A 22,953-nucleotide genomic window follows, 5' to 3' on the forward strand; every position below is an offset into this window, starting at 1 on the left:
GAGGACAGGTAGGTTTGCTTTTAAATGGCAAGAAGATGCCTTATGCAGGTACACAGTGCAGACAGTGAGTAAAAGCCAAATTGAATCTGACTGTTGAAATGAAATGTTTGTTTTACATAGGTAACATCTTGAGTGTCTTAGCTTAGAGACTTTGTTTTTGTTTTATTTTGTTGGGCTTTAATGAGGGCAAGTGCCTCTGACTGGAATAGGGCTGTTTGCCAACAGTTTAATAGTTAACTTGAAGTTTATGCAAACATTTGGAACCTGCTTCTTGCCAGCTGGCTTCCTAGTATATCACTTTGATGTGTGCCTCGGGAAGGTTGAAATGAAAGTTGTTGTGTGCCTTGGGATACTTTTCAGACTACTGGCTTAAACTAAGTTGAGTCAGTAGCGCAGCTAGGTCCTGGCCAAAGAAGTAAGGAGAGGAAGAAGCTCCACTGATACCTGGTGGTCTGCTGGCCTGGGACCTAAGATGAACCAGATTCTCTTAAGTTTAATTGAGGCTGTCTGTCAGCTTCCATGACATACAGTGTTCTCTTTTCAGGTTGTACAGAAAACCCCCTACGTATTAGCTCCTGGATGCTCTGAGTGGAAGGCAAGGGGCAGAGGTGTTATTTATTCTGAGTGTTTACTACTGGTTATATGAACATGTCTGATCCTAGCACAGACATTTCAAATCAGTCACATCTCCTTTATTGGGCTTGAAACTCTGGGCTGCATATACATACTGAAACTGAAACTTGCTCTGTTCATTAGGCTGTTGGAAGAAGAGAGCAATTAAGCGTGTAATTAATTGAGTGTAATATTCTGTGTTCTGTATTTTTTTACTTTCCTGCTATCTTGGCAGAAAAGTCCCTGTTGAGGCTAGAAGCAATGTACTTTTGGTGTAGCGAAGATATTAAGCTCTTTAAGAAAAAATAAATCCTGGAGCGTCTCTGGCTTCATTTCAGGTGGTTTTGGAAAATAATTTGATATCCTAGCGCTCTCCTAGTTCATGGTTGTTGGAGTTATAAACTGGAAATGTTTCAAGGGCAAGTATTTCTTGCCTACTCAATGATTCAGTTTCTCCAAGAATATCTTTATAATGGGTCTGGTTTCTAATACAATACCCGCTTCAGATATTTGGATCTCTTTATTGCTAGAAATATTTATGAATTTTATCCTCTTCAAATTGAGTGGCTTTTCAACTAAACCAGACATTCCTGGTACTTTTTGTTTTGAATATGCCTCAGAAATGCTCATTCTTTAAAAAAAAAAAAATAAAAAAAATGCTTCCCTTAGATTCGGAAAAAAATTCTTAGAAAAACTTAGAACAAACTACTTTTTCTTTAGTTGCTCACCCTGAAATAATGTAATCAGAGATTAAGGCACCAAATTCTACTAGCTTATATGTTTTCATTTAATGCACTGGGTATTTGATGAAACAAATCTGTAGAGGGAACTTGTACTGAAGGAAATACAAGTGAAGACAGTTTTTTAATACCTTAGTTCACCCCCTGTATTTATTTCTTGATACTAGTCTGGAACAGTTCTGGATTGTAAATCAATGATGAACATGCTTTTGGTTTGATTGTAGGCTTCCAGGTTAGCTGCTTCTAAACCTACATCTGACTGAATTGACCAAAGGGTTGTGTTCAGTTCACTCAGACAGAATAAGCATTTATCTGAAATAGGTTAGTGTTTTCTCTCAGCCTGGTGACTGCTCTCACTAGTTCTGTACAGGGAGTTATGATGACCAGATATCTGTCATTAGTCTGTCACTTTTAATTTGAAAAGATGTGGGTGGTTTCTCACGTGTGACACGCTTAGCTCTATGGTCGTAGCTTTTTAGAACAGTTTTATCACTCTTAAGACTGACTTTCTCATCCTTTCTTTATTTTGGGTTCTACTAATTGTCTTTTTTTCTCTTGAGTTTTTGTGGTGGGGATATGATTGGAGAAAAACAGCTATCCACACCTTATAGTTCATACCTTTAAGACCAATGTTCTGTATAGTCAGTGCTCTTCATGTTGTTTACAGGTGCCGTTGGAGTTAAAGCAAGATCTTCTCAACTGTTTTTTGGCTTCTGCGTGGCAAAAGCTATGAAGCAAATGATGCAATTCTTTTCGTATTTATGGCTGGCATAATAGAACAGATTAGGACTAGAGCATGAGATTTTTATTTCTTTTGGGATGTTTTCATGTCTTCCTATTGGCAGTATTTGGTCATTCTGGATTAATGCTGCCTCAGCTGTCTTCTGGAAGATAGTAAGATGAGGCTGTATTTTTTAGAAGACAGTTATTAATCTCATTCAGTACAGCCCTGACCTAAGAAGTTTTAGGTCAAGTGGAAAGCAGCCATGAAACTGAATTGTGTTAAGAGCTTTTCTATCCTGAAGCAATATATGGTGTAGAAAAATGTTTCATTCCCTGGGAAAAAAATGTTGTAAAATAAAAATACAGTAGTTATGATGTAGAATGGGAAACGTTGGTCTTAGCCTTCGTTTGCTCAGTTTTTGAGAACTGTGAAATGAGTGGAAAGCAGGGTTGTTAACTAGCATAGTTGTGCTTTGGGGCTGCCAAGTGTTGTAAGAAAAAAACTTCCCATTAACAAAGAGATGCTTGAGGGCATCTTTGGCCTTTAAGCTAATTCTCAGTTTTGGTATATCAGTCTTTTAGAGCTGTGTTTTCTAGCCAGAACAGTCCAAGCCTTTACACAGAAAACTGCGCAAACAATATAAAAAGTATGTTGTGAATGATAACTTTACCTGTCTCACAGTATTTACAAGCATAGGAAAAAAAATTGTTTATCTTCACAAACAGAAATGTGAGCTTCCTACTTTTAACCTAAACACTTTCAAATTGAAAAATAACATGCTGGGCTTATTCCCAACAAAGGATATCCTTCATTTCCCATGCACTGGCTAAGAGACACTGTACCGCTTATCACACATACATAGAAGGAAAACACAACGTGCGATAATCAGGAAACAATTTCTGATCTTCCTGTAAAACTTGGTTTAGATGTTTTTTGGTGCAGATGATGTAGGAGTTCAACCTCATGTATAGATTATGAAGATGTATTATCCCTGCTTACTGCTGTTGTGGCTGATAGTATGATAGGCATCACTTCTTCATTTATTTTTTTGGTTTTTTAATAGATATCAGTATGCTGACTGTTAAGTCCATACTTCCTTATAGTTCGCATCATACCTTTCATAGACCAAAGGAGAAAACTCTTAAAAGCAGTTCTACCGAATTATACCAGGTAATTGCTCTGCTATTTGAGACTCACATGTTTTTTTAGCATTGTGACTGTATCTTAAGCACTTGGTAGTATGGGGCCCTCAAAACAGGTTTTGAGGGAGAAGTATGCTCCCCTTTTTAAGTGGTGGAAAAATTAAGCCTTGAGTATCTGAAAGATATTTTTTATTATTATTATTAAAGTTGCACTTGTTCCTTCCTTTGGGCCATCTATTCTTCACTTGGTTTCTGAAAATTTAGAGGTGCAGCTGCTCAACTTCAGTCAGTGAAGAGAGAAGCAGTCACAGATAACGGAAAGATGTAATTGCTGAAAGGAAGTTTTGTACTATACTGTGGTCTATCAGCATGTTATAAGAATTAGTGTGTCTTTTAGCTTTTGGATCAGAAAAGACAAAGCACATGAGAATTTTCTCTGTGATAATTTCAACTAAGTCTTTATTTCATTGTATTTGAAAGTAGAGGCAAGTGACTCTTGTGGCTTATCTGTGTTGTCATCTTCTGTGCTGCACTCAACGTTGTGAGAACGAAGTGTGAGTTAAGAGTGTTTTATACAGCAACAGTAACAAAGTTGTGAGGATTTAAGATTTCTGTCACACAACCCTGAGAGATAAATAAAACCATCAAATATGTGAAAGCTTTCAAATATATATTTGAAAGAAGTTTCCTACTTAAAGAAAATTGTGTCATAAGTTATATAAAATTTCTTCTCTTTAGCATCATGCTCTGTAAAGAGTAAATTGGTTTATGCTGAGGTTATCTTTGTTATCTGTCTGGAGGAGTTGCACGTTCCCAACAGGTAGTTGCCTTTCCTTCCCTTTGTGTTGTCTGGCAGTAGTTGCATAAACTCCCAGAGCAGCCTTCCTCCCAGCTTTGCAAACAGCAATTAAGCTGCCATGGCAGGGAGTTACTAGAAGCTCACACGTTCCTAGATTTCCGGTAGCTTGTCAGTTATGTAAGGCAGACGTACAGCTGGATTTGCTGTTACCTTTATGTCTGTAGCATACTTCAAACTTCCCTAAAATGCAGGTCATGCTCTGAACTCCAGTAAGTTTAGTTTTCACGGCTGTAAAGATATTTATGCTCTGAATGTTCCTTGGCCCCTGGCTTGTACTGTGACAGCCCTGTTGCTCCTGGCCACTTAACAGCATGAGAGACAAGTCAGTCCCAACACGGTGTGACAGTTGGGAATTTTCCTGTTCCATCAGAGAAATGGAGAAGGGGACTAGCTGGGATTTTGCATTTCTGTCTTATTCTTGCTTCTTCTTACTTGGTGATTTAGGTTGCAGTCAGAGGCTATTATGTATGTACTAAAATCGATGCACATATTACTCTTATATCTATTAGTAGTGGAAGTTTTGTCCATTGATGGCCCATGGCCTTCGTATTGCAAGAGATGCCATTAGGTTTTGAGACACAGATTTCTGACCATGTTGGAACAAGTACAAGCTGTGTAGGAGATCTCTCATTGTGTAAGAAAAAGGCCAAGGCGGCTGGGAAGGCACCCACTTGCCATTGCCTTGTCGGTCTCCCCTGCAGTCACAATTGTAAATGCAGGGGGAAAGCTTCGTGAGGGATTTATTCTTTGAAGAGTATCATGATAGGATAGGGTTGGTTTTTTTTCTTCTTGTTAGACTTCATACGAAGTGTGGAGGTGTTTGGTTTGTGAGGGGTGGGTTGTGTGGCATTGTCACTGGACAGTAAATTTGCCTTATGAAGGTTTTAACGAATACCAGAGCCTATGTGAAGGAACTGGTAAGGGCACAGTCAGATGTGGTAGGGAGTGGGAGGTGTGGATGGTTGAAGTAAAATGTGGTTGCTGATCTGCTCCCTTGTTTCCATGGATAAAGAAACAGACCATCAGCAGATGTTCACAGGTAAATAAATCCTGTGAAGTCAGTCTCAGCTGAACTTACTGCACCGTATTTAGGTAACGCCTAAGTGCCTCTGTTATTACAGCAGATATGCTATAGAAGCTGTATAGAGTAAGAAGAGACTTCCAGGAACTTTTCATTCACTTCCAGCTGTATTTACAGGAAAGTGCTTGAAGCTTGTCATGCTTATAACACATACTTTGAGATGCCACTCTCTTCTTGCCTCTTGAGCTTCATTTGATTAATTGATTTAGTGTGAAAGTAGTGAGTTCTTGTACTTAAGTTTCTACCAATTTTTCTGACCTCAAATTGTCTCAGCTCCAATGGTCTAAAGACCATTAATGTGTAGGGAGTACCATTAATGTACCAAAATGTGTAGGGAGTCTGCTAAATTAGAAGATCCACAGCAATAGTGTCAAGTGTTTATCATTTATATATGTCAGCATGTCAGAACATGACAGGGACATTGGTGAAAGCATCGGACTCCTTACTTTTGATGCCACAGCTGCTAAGTTACAGATGTCTTGTGAGAAGTATCCCTTTTTCTTCATGTTTCCTGAAGAAGAGAACTATTCTAATTTTATTAACAATTTTAAGAGGTAACTTTCTTTGCTGAAAAATTATTTGCTGTTCCGATTAGAGGGCATTTTTTTCCCAACACTCTGAGCAACGGGATTGTTGTCTCCTTCAAAAGATTGTGGCTTCACCAGGAAGACACAGTGAGCTTAGACCCGTGACTGGTTAACTGACTCTAATACCTGTCAGATCAGAGAATATGAGATTTTTAAGAAAACAACACTATAAAGCCAGACTGCTTAGGATTAGAAAAAGTAGTACTCACTATCTGATAACTACTAGGGCTGAAAGATTTAGTATCTCATTCCTAGAAGATGTGTGCAAGTTCCTGCAGCAGTTTTTTGTTTAACACTGGGAAGATCTTAAAAGCAACATTTCCTTTAACATGCTCTCTAAGGAGTAAAACCTCCAAATTGTTGATTTGGCAGCTTCCATAGCATAGTGAAAGGTAGGAAAACCAACCTCTCTGATTAATGAATCTGCCAAAACTGTCTGGATGTGCTGGAGTTAGGATGAAAGAAAGAGCCAATTCGTTGTATAGTTCAGTGAAATTTATGAGTGTGTGGGCTTAAAACCAAATGCAATACTGCTGTCAGTAGTATGCTGAGAAGGAAAAATAAGCTATTCAGTCTCTCCTGTTCATAGCTGTACTCCAGTAAGCTACTTGATGGTTGTAAAAGCATAAAATCTACACGATATAACATAGGGTGAACAAAAGCGTGAAACTATGAAAAATGAAAATACATGGCAGTCTCGTTTGAAGTTTGTTCCAAACACCCATTAATTTAGATAATCTAAAAATTGTAAAGAATTCAGTAAATTAAATGGAATTACTGATTAACAGGGCACAACTGAAGTTGATTGTAGAGTTTTCATAGCAAGAAAGTAGATGAGAAAGGAAATGGCAGAATGAAACTCAAAATCACAAACTGTTTGGAGCACGTTGGTTGCTAAGGGAAACACTGTATATGGAAATGTTGTAGATAGAAACATAACAAGGTAATGCGATCCCAAAGCTCCCTTCTAACACCAGCTGATCTCTTGGGCTGGGTATGACTGAAGCCCAAAAGCATAGAAACAAGAACGGAGAGCCACAGCTTTTCATGTCTACAAGCTAGAAATAATCCATCTGTTTTTTGAGAGTTACCAGTTACAATTGATGTAACCTTGACTGTTAACAAGGTGCCTTTTCAATGCGTATAGATGGAAACTATTCAAAGTTATTACATATTGAGATCTGTCTAATTCTTAAAATTAGAGAACAAAACATTGAAAACAGTACTCTTAAAATGAATAGTAATTAATTACTCATGTAATTGCATTAATTAAACTTGACTATGCAATTAGGGAGCCAATTATGTTTAAAACACAATTGCACATTTCAATCACTGTCCACACCCTGGGGATCACTCATTTTTTTTTCTCCTCCCTCATGAGACCTTCTGTATTCTCCTCCTGTTAAATGATGTGATTGAAGCTGAGAATATGCATGCGTAGATGTGCATTTGCTTTCTCCAGCAAATGTGTCCTGTTAAGTTTAAAATGCTTTTTATTGTGCCATTTTATTACCCCCCCCCAAAAAAACCCTAAGATTTTATTTATCTGTAGGAGACAAATAATAGTAATAATATGTATGTGAAGTCATTGACTCATATGTATAAAATATATTTAAAGACATTATAATCTACAAAAGAATCTCTCTTTGAAGTGCTTTAAGTGTGGGAGTCTTTGGTTTGTTTTTCTTTCTTTTTAAATGGGAACAGAGGAATGGAGGAGCTTCCTGGGATCATGGTGTTCAGGCCCATCTTATTGCAGGCAATCACATTCTATAATCTTTTCCATGAATGTGTCATATTTCATCAAAATTAGTTGTTTGTTTCTTCCTCATCTCCATTAAAAGGCTGTTAGTTTAGTCACATTCCTCTGAACCTTAGCTAACTTTTCAAATTTACAGTGTCACTGTGAAAACTTTGCATGTATTTATTCTTATGCAAGCATTAACATTTCAGAAATCACCCTAGCAGCCTTTCTCTGTACTTGCTACAGTTTGCATTCATGTATCCTGAACGTTATTGCCTGGAGTTGTACGAGATGACTCCACTGAGTCGTCATTCTGGCCTTACATGACTGTTTTGTTGTCTTATGATCATTTTTTATCTTTTTTTCTTATTCTGTTCTTTACAGCTCATAGTGGTCAGCTATACGTTTCATCCCGTTTCCAGCATTTTGGTTTTCAAGGTAGCTTTTTTTCCCTGAGAGAATTTGACCCTTCTTATCTGACAGTTTGTCATCAGCAAATTTTACTGGCATTCTCCTACCATATGTGGCAGTCGTTACTGAAAATATTTCCTAGGATAGGCCTTGGAGCTTCACTTGTAAACTTCTTTTTGTGCAGTAACACTCCTTTCAGCATAAGGTTTTCATTAGCCAGTTCCGATCTTGCCTTACAGTTATTAACATGCTTACCTTATTTTTACACAATACACTGTACCCAGAGCTCTGTTGAAGGCTTTTAAAAATATGTTATTTTTGTTGTAGTCAGCGTTATTCCAATAGCATGGCAGTGAATTATTTAACTAATACATTTTTGTTACCTGGTAAAGGTCTTACTGTCTAACAAAATCTGTAAAGAGGTACTTTTTGAGTTTCTTAAAGAAGGCTTTACTTCTAAAATATGTTATGAAAGAGCAGTGATATGATGTATTTTTGTACTTGTTACTAACTGTATTACTATGTGTCCTGATTTCGGTCAACACTATGATATGCGTGATACGGCATTACAGTGTTAATTTTTGTGAAAAGTTTCTGTGAAACCACATGTTGCAGTTTTGTACAGCCACGGCTGTTAATACTTATGCTTTCCAAAGCCTCTGGAAGTGTTTTGTTGAATGATGTCCACATACATTGTTAGTCTTCTAGAGTGAATTCATGCAGTGTAAACCTTGCAAATTCTAGTTAATAATTTTAAAATCTGATTTACACTGTCTGTGAACATTTGCATGTTTTTCATTGCTAAAATACATTAATGAAGGTTGGGAGGAGTTTCTGCTGGGTGTGTATCTTATTTACAGCTGAAGAGTTTATCGCTGCTTTGTATGAAATCTTCCAAGGACTTACTATTTAACATCCTGAAAAATACATTTTGCAACCCGTTTTGACTCCCTGAGAAGAAAAGAGCAACTGTTCAGTTCACTCGTCTAAAAATGGTCCCTGAAACCTTCAAACACATACTTAACAGTACTTGTCTGTATGCGCATTCAAAGGTTTAATTTAAATCTCATGACATCTCCCTAGACAGCTTCTACACATCCTGGGCTTCTTTTTAAGTTGTTGAGCATGTTTAATACTAGTTAGGATTAGACACAGTTTGTCTGTGGCTCTAAGGACTCTGCAGAGCTGGCTGTCAAATTGTTGAGTGGCTTTTAAAAATGCAAGTGTGGTCGGATGTTCCAGATTGAAGATAAGGAACATCTGTTTTGGGTTAAGAATAATACCTACTCTGTCCTAGCCTTCATTAATTTCAGGGGAATTACAGACCAATGGCAGGATGATATTTTCTACAGAAGTGCTCAGGAATTGGGCATTGCAGAGCTGTGCCATACAAGATTTCTGATGCTACGAGACTATTCAGTTAAACGTCTTATAAAATGGAATACAAAGAACTGTGTTTTTTGAAGTTATTTTACAATATTAAAAAAATATTTTTCTGCCAATGTTTTTCTCTTCCTTTTCCTTAACAGTTTGGCCTTGCACTTCTGTCTGCTCAGTTGCATGCTAGATTACTCATCATATTTTGTGTTTTCTGTGTGTAAAGTTTTAAAAAAAGAAATTCTAATGTGTACTAACAGAAGTATGGCATTAAGATGGCATGATACTAATGATTAAAATGTCCAAATCTTCTTGTGGTTTGGTATAAGACTCAAAAGGCAATGGTGAGATGTCTCTGTTACCTGTGTATTGCAGCAGGAAGCCCCCTGCGATAAGCCCCCCCACCTGTGGGGGGGAGAGAGCCATGCTCCCTGGCTGTACATCTCCTGCCTGGTGTGACCCAGCCGCTGCTCTGTCTTGCAGTGTGGTGGTGGGACACGATGTAAGTTAACTGTGTTTTGGTCCTTTGTCCAGTCAGTTAAGGAGGAGAGCGCTGGGTGGGGAGGAGAGAGTAGAATAGTGAAAGAAAGAAAAAAATACTGGTTCAGTCACTGTTGGTGATGGTGTCTGGTTTCTTATCCTAAGAAATATTTGAGTAAAAGCAGAGTGTAGATGTGCACTCATTTAATAATGGTTTTCCCCATTACCTGTGTGCAACTTTTGTAAAACTTTCAGAGATAGCTACATATTGCAAAAATGAGATCTGTCAGTTTAGTTGCATGCAATTACCTACCTCGACAATATTTTCTTATTCTTGCTGTGAATTCCAGTGCATTTTTCTCCCTTGGATATGGTAGAATTGTATGTTCCCAATCTAAATTGGCAATATATTTTTATATATATATATAAATGTATTAATTAGCTCACCCAACTCCACAGCATTTTTGCTGGTTTTGGTGGGGACTGCACTCCAGGCTGAGGTGGTGGCAGGAGCTCTGAGGGGTCCTACCTGGCTGCTGCGCACCCGCTGTATGGAAACCCGTGAACTGGGAGGGACAGACAGGTTTCACCCATTTGCCTCAGCCTTAGTAATCTGGTGCAGACCAGCTCTCTGAACTGTTGCATTTGTACCCGAGCACGGCAGTGGCAGAGCCTGCCATTTCACAGTGCTCTTGGCACCACCCTGGGGTGTCTGTTGTTGGCAGTGAATGACAGAGGAGCATTAGGCTCTGCAGCTAAAATGCAGTGGCAATTAAATTCTGTGAAGAGTTACTATTGCAAGAGAAGGACATTTCTTGTTTATATTTTTGTTGTTGTGGCTGGTGTTGTTTGCCTTTTCTATTTTAAAATTTCTTGCTAAGGTTTAAAAAATGTTCCATTTTAGTATACAAAGCTTCTAAGGTGTCCTTAGAATAGGTAGACAAGTGGTTTCAGTAGGGTGGGAGAGCGGGAAATAAGGCAATAAAACATACACAGACATGTCTGTAGGATTTTCCTTTTTGTCAGTTTACATGTGAAATTTGAATAATGGTTGGGCTTCCTATTTTTCCCTGGTATTCTGCTTTTTTCTGTCAATTATCTCATTTCCCGCCCCCCCCCCCCCCCCCCTTCTTTTCTATCAGCCGGTCATCCAACTCACTCCACAGAGTATAGTGAATAATCGGATCTTTTGGCTTTGTATTTTATGGCACTGATTAAGTGCCATGAAGGGTTTTACTCCCAATATCAAGTTTTGAGTGCAGGGATACTTGGAACAGTGAGTGGAGGTACAGTTGAAGATCAGATAAACTGTTTTCTCTTATTTGTGAGACTTGTGCTTTAGTTACTCATTCAAATATTTACACCAGTCAAGATCCCATAGGGGGATTACCCTAATTGGTTGGACTGGCCTGAGTTCTGATGAGTAATGAGCACTTTGCAAGGCTGGAGCAGAGAGTGTCGTAGACATGGAAGTGATGAAAAAGGTTTATTGAAGTGATAGGGATCTTTACATGATGTGTCAGCAAGATGGAATGAAGGGGAACTTTTTATTTAATGGGAATGGATGTGAGTCAAGCAACTTGTTTTTTTATAAAAAGGAGAAACTGCTTCATCCAAAACAAAACTATAGGTAAACTTTAGAGAAGATTCCTCCATCCCAGTTATACTTTGATGGTCTGGTAAGGGAGCACAGATAACTGATTTATTGAATGGCATGAAACCCAGTGGTACATTTAATATGTCTAGACCGCTTTCTTATTAATATTAAAGTTTGGCATTTAGATTTGAAAAAATGGTTTTAGGGGAAATAACTGAAAAAAATCTGGGTGGAGATAAGATGAAGACACAAGCTTCTGCAGTGTTGACAAGAAATCAATCTGAATGTTACATAGGGTTTAAACTGTGTATTACTGGAGCAGACACAGGGATTTGGTTGATTCATTAAGTAGGTAAAGTCTGTACTGTTAGTGACATCTTGCGTCTTTCCTTGAAAGCTCTTACTGATTGGAATAAAAAAGGCAGCAATGTGGAAAAAGTGTGGTTTTTCATTTGGCATGTTACAGTTCTCAGGTGGGGCTGATACCTTGTGAAGATAAGTCATACTTGATATAGAGACGGTAGTGGTCTAGAATACAATATTATTTCTGGAGTGTTACAGTCTAGATTATTAGTGGAATAACTATGGTCAAGAATACAATTTTACAATTTTTATGTGTAGTTGTCTTCAAAAGAAGACTTTTGAATGAGTAGTAACACACTGCTTTTTAAATGAACAGCACTGTCTTGTACTGTTACCACGCTATTATGTTAAAACAAATTTTATGTATTTTATATATATATGAAATCACTTCTACTTGCCTCTGTAATCAAAGAAGATCTTAAAATGTTGTTGAATCACAACCATTCCTATGGTCATGTTGACTGCAGAATTTTTAATGTGTGTTTCTGGCAAACAAGTTAGAAGCCTTAGGGTTAACTGGCCACTTCACATTCTAAAACATCAGCTGATTGGCTCTAGAGGGAAAACTATAGTGTTGGATTTTTCCGTTCAGCTAACTCGCCTACTAAAATAATAGTACTGGAACAGTTGAGTACGGGTGCATGCATCAGGATAGAGAGGAATTTCAATCCGAACAGCGGGAGGGAAGAGTGAAGGGAGCTAATTTGTTAACTTGGGAAATTGGAGGAAGCTTATATGGAAAAGTACATTAGTAGTGCAACATAATATTGTTCAAATAAATCCTTTGCCTCATGGTGGAAATATGCAAGTTTTTTAGTATTTCTCATTGTCTGTTCATACACTCTGTGTTTATTCTTGAATAAAAATACATTAAATATGCCTGTGGTGTTTTAGTTGTAACAAATAGGGCAGAATAGGATTTAACGTGATTGCATAGTGAACCTAATGAGTTCCAAGATTCAATAGCGCTTTACAGATTAGTTGCTTTTTAGTGCTGTTAATTTCATCTATAATGTTTGGCTCTGAGCTTTTGATAAATTAATCAATTGAACTGGGACAACTTGAAACAGTTAAACTTCAAACCTCTAGCTTGTTGGTCTCAAATAAATGACCTAAATTAAAATGCTTAAATAATCTATAGTACCCCTTATTGTTAATGCAAGCAGTAGGTTTAATTGTGTTCTCTAACGGCTGTTGCTCTTAAGGTCTGTTTGATTTCAGAAGGGTTCATTTGTTATTCCATTACAGCACAGTAGCAGAGAGCCTAACTGTAGGGTTGGTTTTTTTTTTCTGTAAGGATATAAAATATAATAACTTTTTATAATACCCACAGGTTTTAGGACCTGCCCCAAAATGGTGTTCCTTCTTAGACAACTTGACTGAAGAGCTGGAAGAGAGTCCAGAGAGCACAGTTTATGATGATTACAAATTCGTTACCAGAAAAGACCTTGAAAATTTAGGTAAAAGAGTTGAATACCCTCTTCATCTGACTGACTTGTTCATTTTTTGATCATCTACACATGTAAGTTTTGTGATTCCAGTGTGACGTATGGGGACAGTTAGAAGTTCACTGACAATAGTTCATTCCAGTCATCTTTGTTATTAATATACCAGACTGATGGCTTTATGTTCTTTGGTTCCCAACCAGTGCAACAGTAGATAGTTGTGTTTCTCAGACTTTTATCCTAAGGAGGTGATTGATATTTGCTGATGTAATATGTCTAGAAATGTGTGTGTACTTTCAGACACTAAGTGGAAGGCATAGGAAGAGAAGTTGTTTTAGTTTTCAAAATACTTTTGGGGTCTTCAAATAGTACGTTGGAACTCATAGCAAAATCTGCCAAAGGCTACCCTATTTGAATGTAGTAATTTCCAGAAAATACAGATCATTCTAGGGCTAATAGAAACAGTTTCAAGGAAATGGAATGCTGAAAGTTACAGCAGAGAAGGTAGGCATGCTTCTCACAAGGTAGTTAGTCCTTTTCCATCTGTTACATGTTTTGATTGCAATGTGTTGCTCCAGTTTAATTAATTTACCTCAGAGTATGGGAGTTGGGTTTGGCCTGGCAGGAGGCCATACAAGGAGGAGGTCATCCAAAGCACCTGCATCTTCAGCATTAGGAGTTCTAGAGTAGATGATGGCCTCGATGTAGCCTGCCAGACCCCTATCCCACTAGTAAGGGAATAAGGCAATGTAGTAGTATCTACACAGAGACTTGACTTGGAATACTTAGCTCTGCTTTAAATTAACTATGACCTAGTCAAATTCATTTCCCCATACAAGCAAGCTTTCAAATGAAGAACCAGCTTAAGGGTATTTCGTATTTCATATGTCAATGAATTCTTTGTATTACTAGCCATTAGCTGGAGTATTCTCGTTTTGGAGTGTGCAGGAAGATTGTTTCCTGGAAACAGTTAAAACAATTTTTAGGGACATTACTTTCTGAGAGGTTCAGTGGTTCTGTTTTTTGGTTTGGGTTTTTTTTTTCTTCTCTATTTAGTTTTAGAAGAAGTTTGTTAATTCTTCATTTCTAAAGATTTGGGGTCTGTAGAGGATATTTTGCTATCAAAAAGCTTTTCCTTTTCTCAGTCTTGGAATTTTGTGAAGATACATGGGAGGAAAATCAGAGAACTCTTAAGTATTTTCATTCTTACTTAGGTTAGGGCCTAGGGTGACAGTTTTATGATGTGATGTGGTACTGTATTTTTTTTCAACATGTTGATTCTTCAAAGATATGACTCAAGGCAAAACTCTTTAATTAAAAGCATCTCTATACCACACTAAAAAAGTGACTGTCAAACGTCTATGGACTTTCAAAAAAATAGTCTTGAATTTTTCCTTGTAAACTTTTATGGAATGTAGTGCATGGGGGCATTTTTAAAAAGTGCACAGTAACATGTATTATGACAATGAAAATGGATTTTGTTGCTCTGAAGAAGCTCGAATTTCTTGCTGGCCAAACTTTTTCTTTTTGTGGTTTTACTTTAGTCTTGATGTAATAGATGTGACTGTTTGATGTGTTGCGTTGGCAGTGCTTGCTTGTCTTGAATCGGGTAGGTGAAGTGGCCAACTTGGAATAGGAGTTCTTTATATATGAAAGATCTTTGAAATCCTCTGTAACTCTTTTCCCAGGCCTTGCTCATCTCATTGGATCGTCATTGCTCAGAGCATATATGCATGGCTTTTTCATGGACATAAGACTTTATCATAAGGTAAATAAGTCTGATTCTTGTCAATTTTTGCTTTTAACAATAAAATGTGTGTGTGTTTGAGGGGTGTTTTTACGTGCTTTGTGTTTTGTTACTCCAAATAATGGACTGTATCCTGTATTAATGGTATCTTCTTTTTACTTCCTCCTGCTTGTTCAAAGGCAAAAATGATGGCCAACCCATTTGCCTATGAAGAATATAGAAGAGAGAAAATAAGGCAGAAGATAGAAGAAACACGTGCCCAGAGAGTTCAACTAAAGGTAAATCCCGTAAACAATGAGTATACCTCTGGGAAAACTTTTCATACAGAGAGTAATATATTCTTAAGTGTATCCTGGAGATGTAGTGACTTAGGATTTGATTCTGTTTATCTTCAGAGACACAAAGTATAGAACTTTTTGAATGGAACTGTAAAATTCCCATGCATGTGATTCCCACAGATGAGAGAGACTGATACCAAGCTGTAAAGAGCAGATCTCATCACATCTGCCACTTGAGCAGATAACCTACTGGTAAAACTTAATAGTTTCTACTTCTCTCTTTAAACTAAATGATTTAAGCCATTAGAACAGAATACTGTGGAAGGAGATATATAAAAAAAGTATCATGTTTACAACTAGTAGCTTTCTAGATTGAATTTGCTCAACATACAAGGATAAATAATTGCTTTTAAAGTACTAAAGCTGGTGTATTACAAGGAAAAAATGATACATAAGTTCTGCTTAAATTTTCTGTAAGCACTATTGCTTTACTAGTACCAAGAAATGTTTGGAACTCATCAAGGAGCTTTTCATTAAGAGTTATAGGAAGGAGTAAGAATTCTCTCTTCACCATACCTATATGTAAAACATGTAGGTTTTTGCGTGTGTAAAAGAGTAATTTACTGATGAATTGCTTTCCTCTCTTTAGAAACTTCCAAAAGTCAATAAAGAGCTTGCACTCAAACTGATTGAAGAAGAGGAGGAGCAACAGGTTACTAGAAAAAGGAAACAGAAGGTGAGCTTTTGTTTTGGAGACTTCTCTGGGAGCACAGAAATAGTAATGCTTACAACACTAATTTTGTTGTTGTTGGGTGTGGTTGGTTTTGGGTTTTTTATGTGTCCAAACAGATCCAAAATTCCATTGTCTGTTTCTCATAAATAACATACTCTAGTCGGTGGCTTTAAAGTGGACTTCACTGTAGCTGCAGCAGCAAGATGGCCATGTAGTAACTTAAAGCTTAAAATGAAATACTTACTGTGAAGATGGTAGGGGCTTCACAGGGCTCCAGAAGCTGGCTAAATGCAGAGTGAATACCAAAGTTGTTCAAATAAGACCTGTTGTTTGCATTTGTTGTTATTTTGGTGGTGACCATGACAATATAGATGTTATCTGTAAAACTGAAGATACAATTGCCTTTCTTTGTATATACAGTTAACTACATTTTATAAAATAGCCGAAATGGTTTGCTCTTATGCAACAGCAATTCTTCCTGATGTTGAAAATAATCCATTTTTATCCTAAGCAAAGTCTAAAGGAAAAAATGATTAATGTTTAATATCGAGTTGGGGGGGACTTTCTATGGGTTGCACTTCATAGGTGCTCATTCTCACAGGACTATGGCATTCTTGAAAAGTAGACATTGGTTTCATGTGGCATCTGATGAAATCCTATGTGTTACAGTTAGTAGGAAGCATGAACTACCGAAAAAGTCGATGGTGGTAAAATCTTAAATGCAGAGTGTATTAGCCAGTGTTATGATGGAAATCTGAGTTCAATAATTGGGGGCTGATTTGTGTAGGAGTACATATAGATTGTGTTAAGAGAACTAAAAAGTATATACATAAAAAGGCATGTCCTGGCTATTTTCCTGAAATGGCATTAGAGGCTTATGAAGAGCAGTATTTTTTAGGCTTTGGGGTTTATTGTTGACTGTGTGATGGCTGTGAGTGGAAGTCATACATTTGCAACAGTTCCTGTGTTTGAAATTTACAGTATTCTGTACCACACACACACACACACACACACACCCCTTCTTTGGTAGCAATTGAAATGTAGTGCTGGGTTGGGACAAATATACTCCTATAAATTTGGCAATGTTGAAAGATCTGCTTTTTATAATAAAAATCCTATGTATTCAGTGTTTTTTTTAAGTGACAACAGCAAGTATTCGCACAAGCTGGAACTGTAGCTTGACCTGTACCTAATTCAGCAGTAGCATAATTTACACAGAGATCATTTTACTTTGACATGAATGAAACTGCCTTTTTCATGCTGTATGTGAGGGCAGTGAGGAAAAAGTGTCATAAGATGTATAGAAACACTTGCTCTTAGGTATTTACAGTAAAACAGTAGTAGCATTGCATAAAGACATGTTTACCCTGATAATTTGTTGCACATGTTGCAGAATCATCCCTGTCAGGCAGAGTATTTGCCTCGGAGGTACTGCTGATTAGCCAATAGATATCAACATGTCTCCAGACTAGCTGGCTGAATGTATGAGAAACATTAATTCAAAAATATTAGTAATTGTGTATTTAAGGTGTCTATAGTGTGCCTAAGAAAACCTGTCTTGCTTAGAGGTAGCTTAGAATGATATTTGATCTTTGTGAAAGTAATAAAATATAATAAGCATAAATCTTGATTTTTATATGACCTGGAAGGATAAAGCAACTGGCATTTCACATGCTGGTTTTGAGGTGTGTTTAATTAAAAAGGTGTTACTTACTTTACCAATGTCTGTTTCAGAGTCTTATAACTCACTCATGCTTTGCTTCTTTTCCAGAATCTGCCTAGTCTTCTCAAAGATGATCGTTTTAAGGTCATGTTTGAGAATCCCGATTTCCAGGTGGATGAGCAGAGTGAAGAATTTAGGCTACTTAACCCACTTGTTTCTAAAATAAGTGAGAAAAGAAAGAGGAAACTAAAGATCTTAGAGGAACTGGAAGCACAAGAACAGGTAAAATATTTTCCATTTGCGTTAGGAAAAATCCATAGTTTATTTGTTTTCTTGGCTTCAAGCATTCAGAGTTTTCACATTAGAAAGAAGGAAGAATGGAGGCAATGCAGGAATGTCTTATCAGCTAAAGTAATTAAGTGTAATTTATGTTATCCTAGGGTTTTTTAGATGTGAACAATATTGTGTCTACATGAATATAGGTTTGAAAAACATGAAATATGTAGGTGGAAACAATTCTATAAAATGTCTTCTGCTTCATTTGCTGTTATTACTTCTATTGAAATTTTAGTTTTCTTTGACTGTATGTATGTAAAAGCTGTCACATACTCTAATTGCAGGAATGGTTTGAAAACAAAATGAGTTGATGATTTCTTATTTTGTACTATTTTTGTCTGCAGGAAGAGGAGGAAGAACCAGAAGGAAAAGCAAGTGATGCAGAAAGTTCTGAGAGTTCAGATGATGAAAAAGGCTGGGTTGAAGAGGTCAGGAAACAGCGCAAGCTCCTACGCCAAGAGGAAAAAGTAAAGCGGCAGGAAAGGTTCAAGGAGGATCAGCAAACATTACTGAAACCTCAGTTTTTTGAGATTAAAGAAGGAGAGGAATTCAGAAGCTTCAAAGACTCTGCCAAAAAACAAAAATTAATGAAGTAAGACTAATGTTCCTATTTTAATAGCTGGGGGTGGATGATTCTCAAGCATTTCTCTACAATGTAGGCCAGTGGCATTTTGGCTTGGAAGCACTTACAAGTAAAGCCACATCTGGCGATTCAGGGATATAACTTAGTGACATAGTTGTTGAAAACATTGTTTTCTAGTTTAACAACTGTAATGTTTACAGTATAGCAGAGCGCAACACAAATGAGATTAGTAAAACATATGAGGATCCATTACTCGGTGTTGGTGAATTGCTGCTCTCACAAATAACACTGGTGTCTGTGAGACTGGTTAAATTTCTCCCCCAGTATCAATATGACGTTGACAGTCTAGATGTTTTTCATCTGACCCTCTAAAAGAATGTAGAACACTGCATGGCTAGTCCCTATTCTGGGGATAGGATCGAGAAAAATTGTTTTGTTTGTGTACTTCTATGGCATCCAGAAACTTATGCTGTCCTGATATTGTCAGGTCTTACTATTTCTGGTTTTCTTTTTGCAATACAAAACCCCCTCTCTTTTTATTAATTTGAATTGCCTTAAACTGATAATCAACTGAAGTAATTGAGTAGTGTATAAAGAGCACACAACTGAAGTAATTGAGTAGTGTATAAAGAGCACATCAAACTGAAGGACTTGGCTTTGAGGTGCTTAATGCCTGCAAATCTCATTGATTTTTTTTTTTTTTTTTCAGAGGTGAGTTAAGCCCTTCAGAAAATGAGATTTAATAGCCTTTTAGTATTTGAAGTGCAGACACTAATATTAAAGACAATAGCTTCAAAGTTCTTGAAGCACGCTGGATGCAGAACAGAATTCTGACTAATGTTGGAAACAAGTTGCTGGGCCAGAGGGATCTCATAATAGCCGTTACATTTTTACTTAAAATGAAATGATATAGTCAAAGAAAAGGAAGTGAATAATGTATATAATGGAGCTGTTTCTTTATGTCACTAATGACTGACTCTACAACCTAGTTGTTTCATGATGGAAATTTTCTGGAGATACGTAAAGAAACATTTGATAAAAATGCAGCCTGTCCATTAAATTTGCAAGTTTATAACTAGAATTACCATGTAAAATGGTTTTTAAGTATTACTGAGACAGTGTTTCTACAGTAGTCTAGTAGTCTGGGATTTCCATGCTGTACCTATAAGACCTCGTTAAATAGCAGTAGTGGTTTTTATAAATCGGGATTTATAGCACTTCTGCAGAACTGATTCCCATGTTTTCCTGAGGTGTTTTTTATCAGCAATTGTTTTCACATGGGTTTTTTCTTTGTTCTTTATTTTCAATATACCCACTCATTCTGGACTCTTAACGGTCTTAGTCATCTCTGTCAGCTTTCTTCTGATTTATTTTCTTTCTTTCTTCCAGAAGATGAAGCAACTTTTTACTTTTGTCAGTTTTTCTTCTTTGTCAGGAGAAAATCTACTCTGGACACTAACAGAGTGTTGTAGGTTAAGAATTTTTTTTACATTGTACTTAGATTTATAGTCATGTTAACAAGTGACTTAAAAGGAGCTGGAGACACCGGTCGAATGGCAGTGTATTCCCATTGCCATTGAAACACTTCCCTAAAATGCAGAATGACTGCAGCAGACTCGTACATTGTTCTACACAAATTCAGCTGCTGACCTCTGAAGGAAATTCTCAAGGACGCTCAATTTCAAGTATTAAGATTTCATTATGTTCAAAGCATGGAAGGCTTAAATGTGAACAAGGATACTGAAAGTTAAGTAAATAAGCCAAGGCAGGTGTAAGGAAGAGAAACATTTAGAAAAAAATAGTAGTGTGACACAGGACAAAGTAAATTCTTTCATCTGGTGTATTGAGGGAGAAAAATCATTGCTTCGAACTCAGGAAAAACAAAAGCAAATACCACAGACCTGTCCAGTGGATGGAGGAATAATCAGTGATGACATAAACCATGGAAAGACTTGACTGCTTTTAGAGAAGAGAATCTGTCTTAAGATTTGCTGCTAATTCTCTGCAGAATATTTTGCAAAGTGTGATGCGTAATTAGGGTGGCTTAGGTTAGATAACCTCTGTGTGGTAGGTGCGCTGGTGGAATGGAATGTAATATGTTTTAAAAAAAAAAAAGGAAAAGGAGAGAGAAAATGGAGGATAGGATAGAAGGATAAAAAAATGCATGTGACAGCATTACATCCTTTAAGTTTTTCTGAGTTGCTGTCATTGAACTGTCTTTCCATGTCTTTTTTTATTTTTGTTTAAGAAGTTAGCGCTCTACTTACTGATCCCATTTGTGTTCATCCAAGCATTGTTCTTAGTATAGAGTCTGATATGCCTCAAATTCTTAGAAGAAATTTAAAAATTAACAACTGGTATCTGTTTCTTCTAACATACAGCTAATATGATTCTGTAATCATAATGAATTAGTCTGTGTTGTGAGCTAACTTGTTTGGTTAATGATCATTTTTACATATTTGAATTTTATGAAGAAAATATTTAAATATGTTTTCTGCTGGCCTTATTCAGTGATAAGTAGTCAGCATAAAAATAATTAATTCAAGTAATGTACTGAAAATTGGAAAGACTGTAGTGGCATGTACAATCTGGTGAGGCTGGCATGTTTGTCTTTGATTTGATTTATCCAAGTTATGGAATGATGGTCTGTGACCAATATAATTAAGTACCTTAATACCTTCACTATGCGTTTAATGGCTAGGTGTTCTTTTTTTCTCTAATCATATAATGTTCTACCTGAGGAAACAGTTTATGACTTATATAAAACTGGGTGTTTCTTTTGACATGTTCCTGACTCAGCACGGCTCCAAGCCCAACTTCTAAAGCAGTGATGTGTACTATAAATTTCTTCATAGACCAACAGTCTATGCATTCTTTGCACAGGAAAGCTGCAGAATTTATTCATGGTTGTAAACATTTTGTCTCAAATTTGTCTACATTTCATTTCCCCCTTTTGCACTCCTATGCTTACACATGAAAACATGCAAAACTTGTGCTTTGTTTAGCTACTGCATAAGTTCCTGACATAGTTACTTAAAAGGAATGCATAAAAGGAAATGTGCTAAGAGCTCTTTTGATTTTCTTGATGTCCCTTTAAAAAGTTTCGTATTGGAGTTAGAGCATGTCAAAATTAAAAACTACAGTAGTTGGTAGTACAGCAGTCAATATGTGTATCTTCAGAGATGACTAAGCCAAGAAAAGCACGGTTGATGTTACTAGGTATTGCTGAAGTAAAACAGCAGGAAAAGTCCTGAAAAACTGTTCTCTTTATAATGAGGAAAAAAAGAGGTGCCTGGGTGTGATTTTTTTTGTTTCTTTTTTATGGTAGGGCAGGGGAAGTTGCCTTTAATAACACTGTTAATGTAACTCTTGATTCAATTTGTTGAGGATGATTTAAAAAAAAAAAAAACAACTAACCCAAACAACCCAGCTGTTGTGTGTGTCAGCATGTGCAGTTCACTATCATTTGAGGTCTGCACATTTTCAGGTAGATATAGCCATACCTGCGTTTATTCAGTAAAATTGCAACCCCACAGCATTTTGCTAATATCGCCTCATTTTCGTTTTTCTCCTGACTGAAGCAGTATCTAGGCAGTCATGCTAAATAATTGCTGGGTAGTAGCCATATTTCTCCAGTTCACTTTCAAAGGGGAGAAAAATGGGACTTCACTTGAATGTAGAAATCCCACCACAATGTCGGTGACTGATCTTCTGCCATAGTTAGCTCTAAGGCTTAGCATGTCTTCCCGATTTGCACAGATGGAACAAGTTTTTACATGTACTCAATGAAAAATATACTACAGAAAAAAGTACAAAGTACCTAGTCATGAGAAATAAAGTAATTCTTGACAGTAATTTTTTTATTGTTAATCTGAAGAGTCTTTGTTACATAAAATGGCTTATTAACCAAAATTCAGCGGACTTCAGAGACTTCATGCATAGGTCACGATCCATGAGCCCTTCATCCATAGTAAATGGCATTGACTGGTGGCTGCTAATAGTCTGTATTTTTATGATGACTTATTTTCCACTTTAAAACTTGTACAGAAAATGTCTCTTAGCCCTCCCTCTTCAGAGAGATCTAGTGAGGCACTAACAGTAGCATCTCAAATTGCAGAAACTAATTTAGTTTACAGTTAGGGGAATGTTTCCTAAGTGCATCGCAGAGTGAGCTTGTTTGATTGTACAAGCCATGTCATATTCTCAGGTGGCACTACCTACTTGTAGAACCCACGTTACAGAAAAAGGACAAGCCATGTTAGGACTCACAGGTGCCTTTAGGGAGGCTGGCTGAAGCTGGTGCCATCCCTACCTGCCGGCCTCACTCCTGTGCTGGCGGCTATGCGGGAACAAGGTATATTTCCAGTCCCCAACTGTTCCAGTTTACAACCCAACTTAAATGAATTCAGAAATGGTGATGTTAAATATCAGATCACGACCTGGAGCAACTA

At 37.1% G+C, this 22,953-nt stretch overlaps 1 protein-coding gene across 2 annotated transcripts in view; it reads left to right on the plus strand.

Moving 5' to 3' along the window:
• The window catches only part of NOL10 (nucleolar protein 10), a 53,906-nt gene that overhangs the window by 25,623 nt on the left and 5,330 nt on the right, over positions 1-22,953 (plus strand). For both annotated transcript variants that reach the window (XM_037392062.1, XM_037392063.1), the window contains 6 exons: positions 13,051-13,177; positions 14,851-14,930; positions 15,089-15,187; positions 15,837-15,923; positions 17,692-17,865; positions 18,264-18,511. In XM_037392062.1, coding sequence (XP_037247959.1) covers positions 13,051-13,177; positions 14,851-14,930; positions 15,089-15,187; positions 15,837-15,923; positions 17,692-17,865; positions 18,264-18,511 — 815 coding nt within the window. The remainder of the gene's footprint in view (positions 1-13,050; positions 13,178-14,850; positions 14,931-15,088; positions 15,188-15,836; positions 15,924-17,691; positions 17,866-18,263; positions 18,512-22,953) is intronic.

Source organism: Falco rusticolus, chromosome 6 (assembly GCF_015220075.1).
Source record: "Falco rusticolus isolate bFalRus1 chromosome 6, bFalRus1.pri, whole genome shotgun sequence".
NCBI lineage: Eukaryota > Metazoa > Chordata > Aves > Falconiformes > Falconidae > Falco > Falco rusticolus.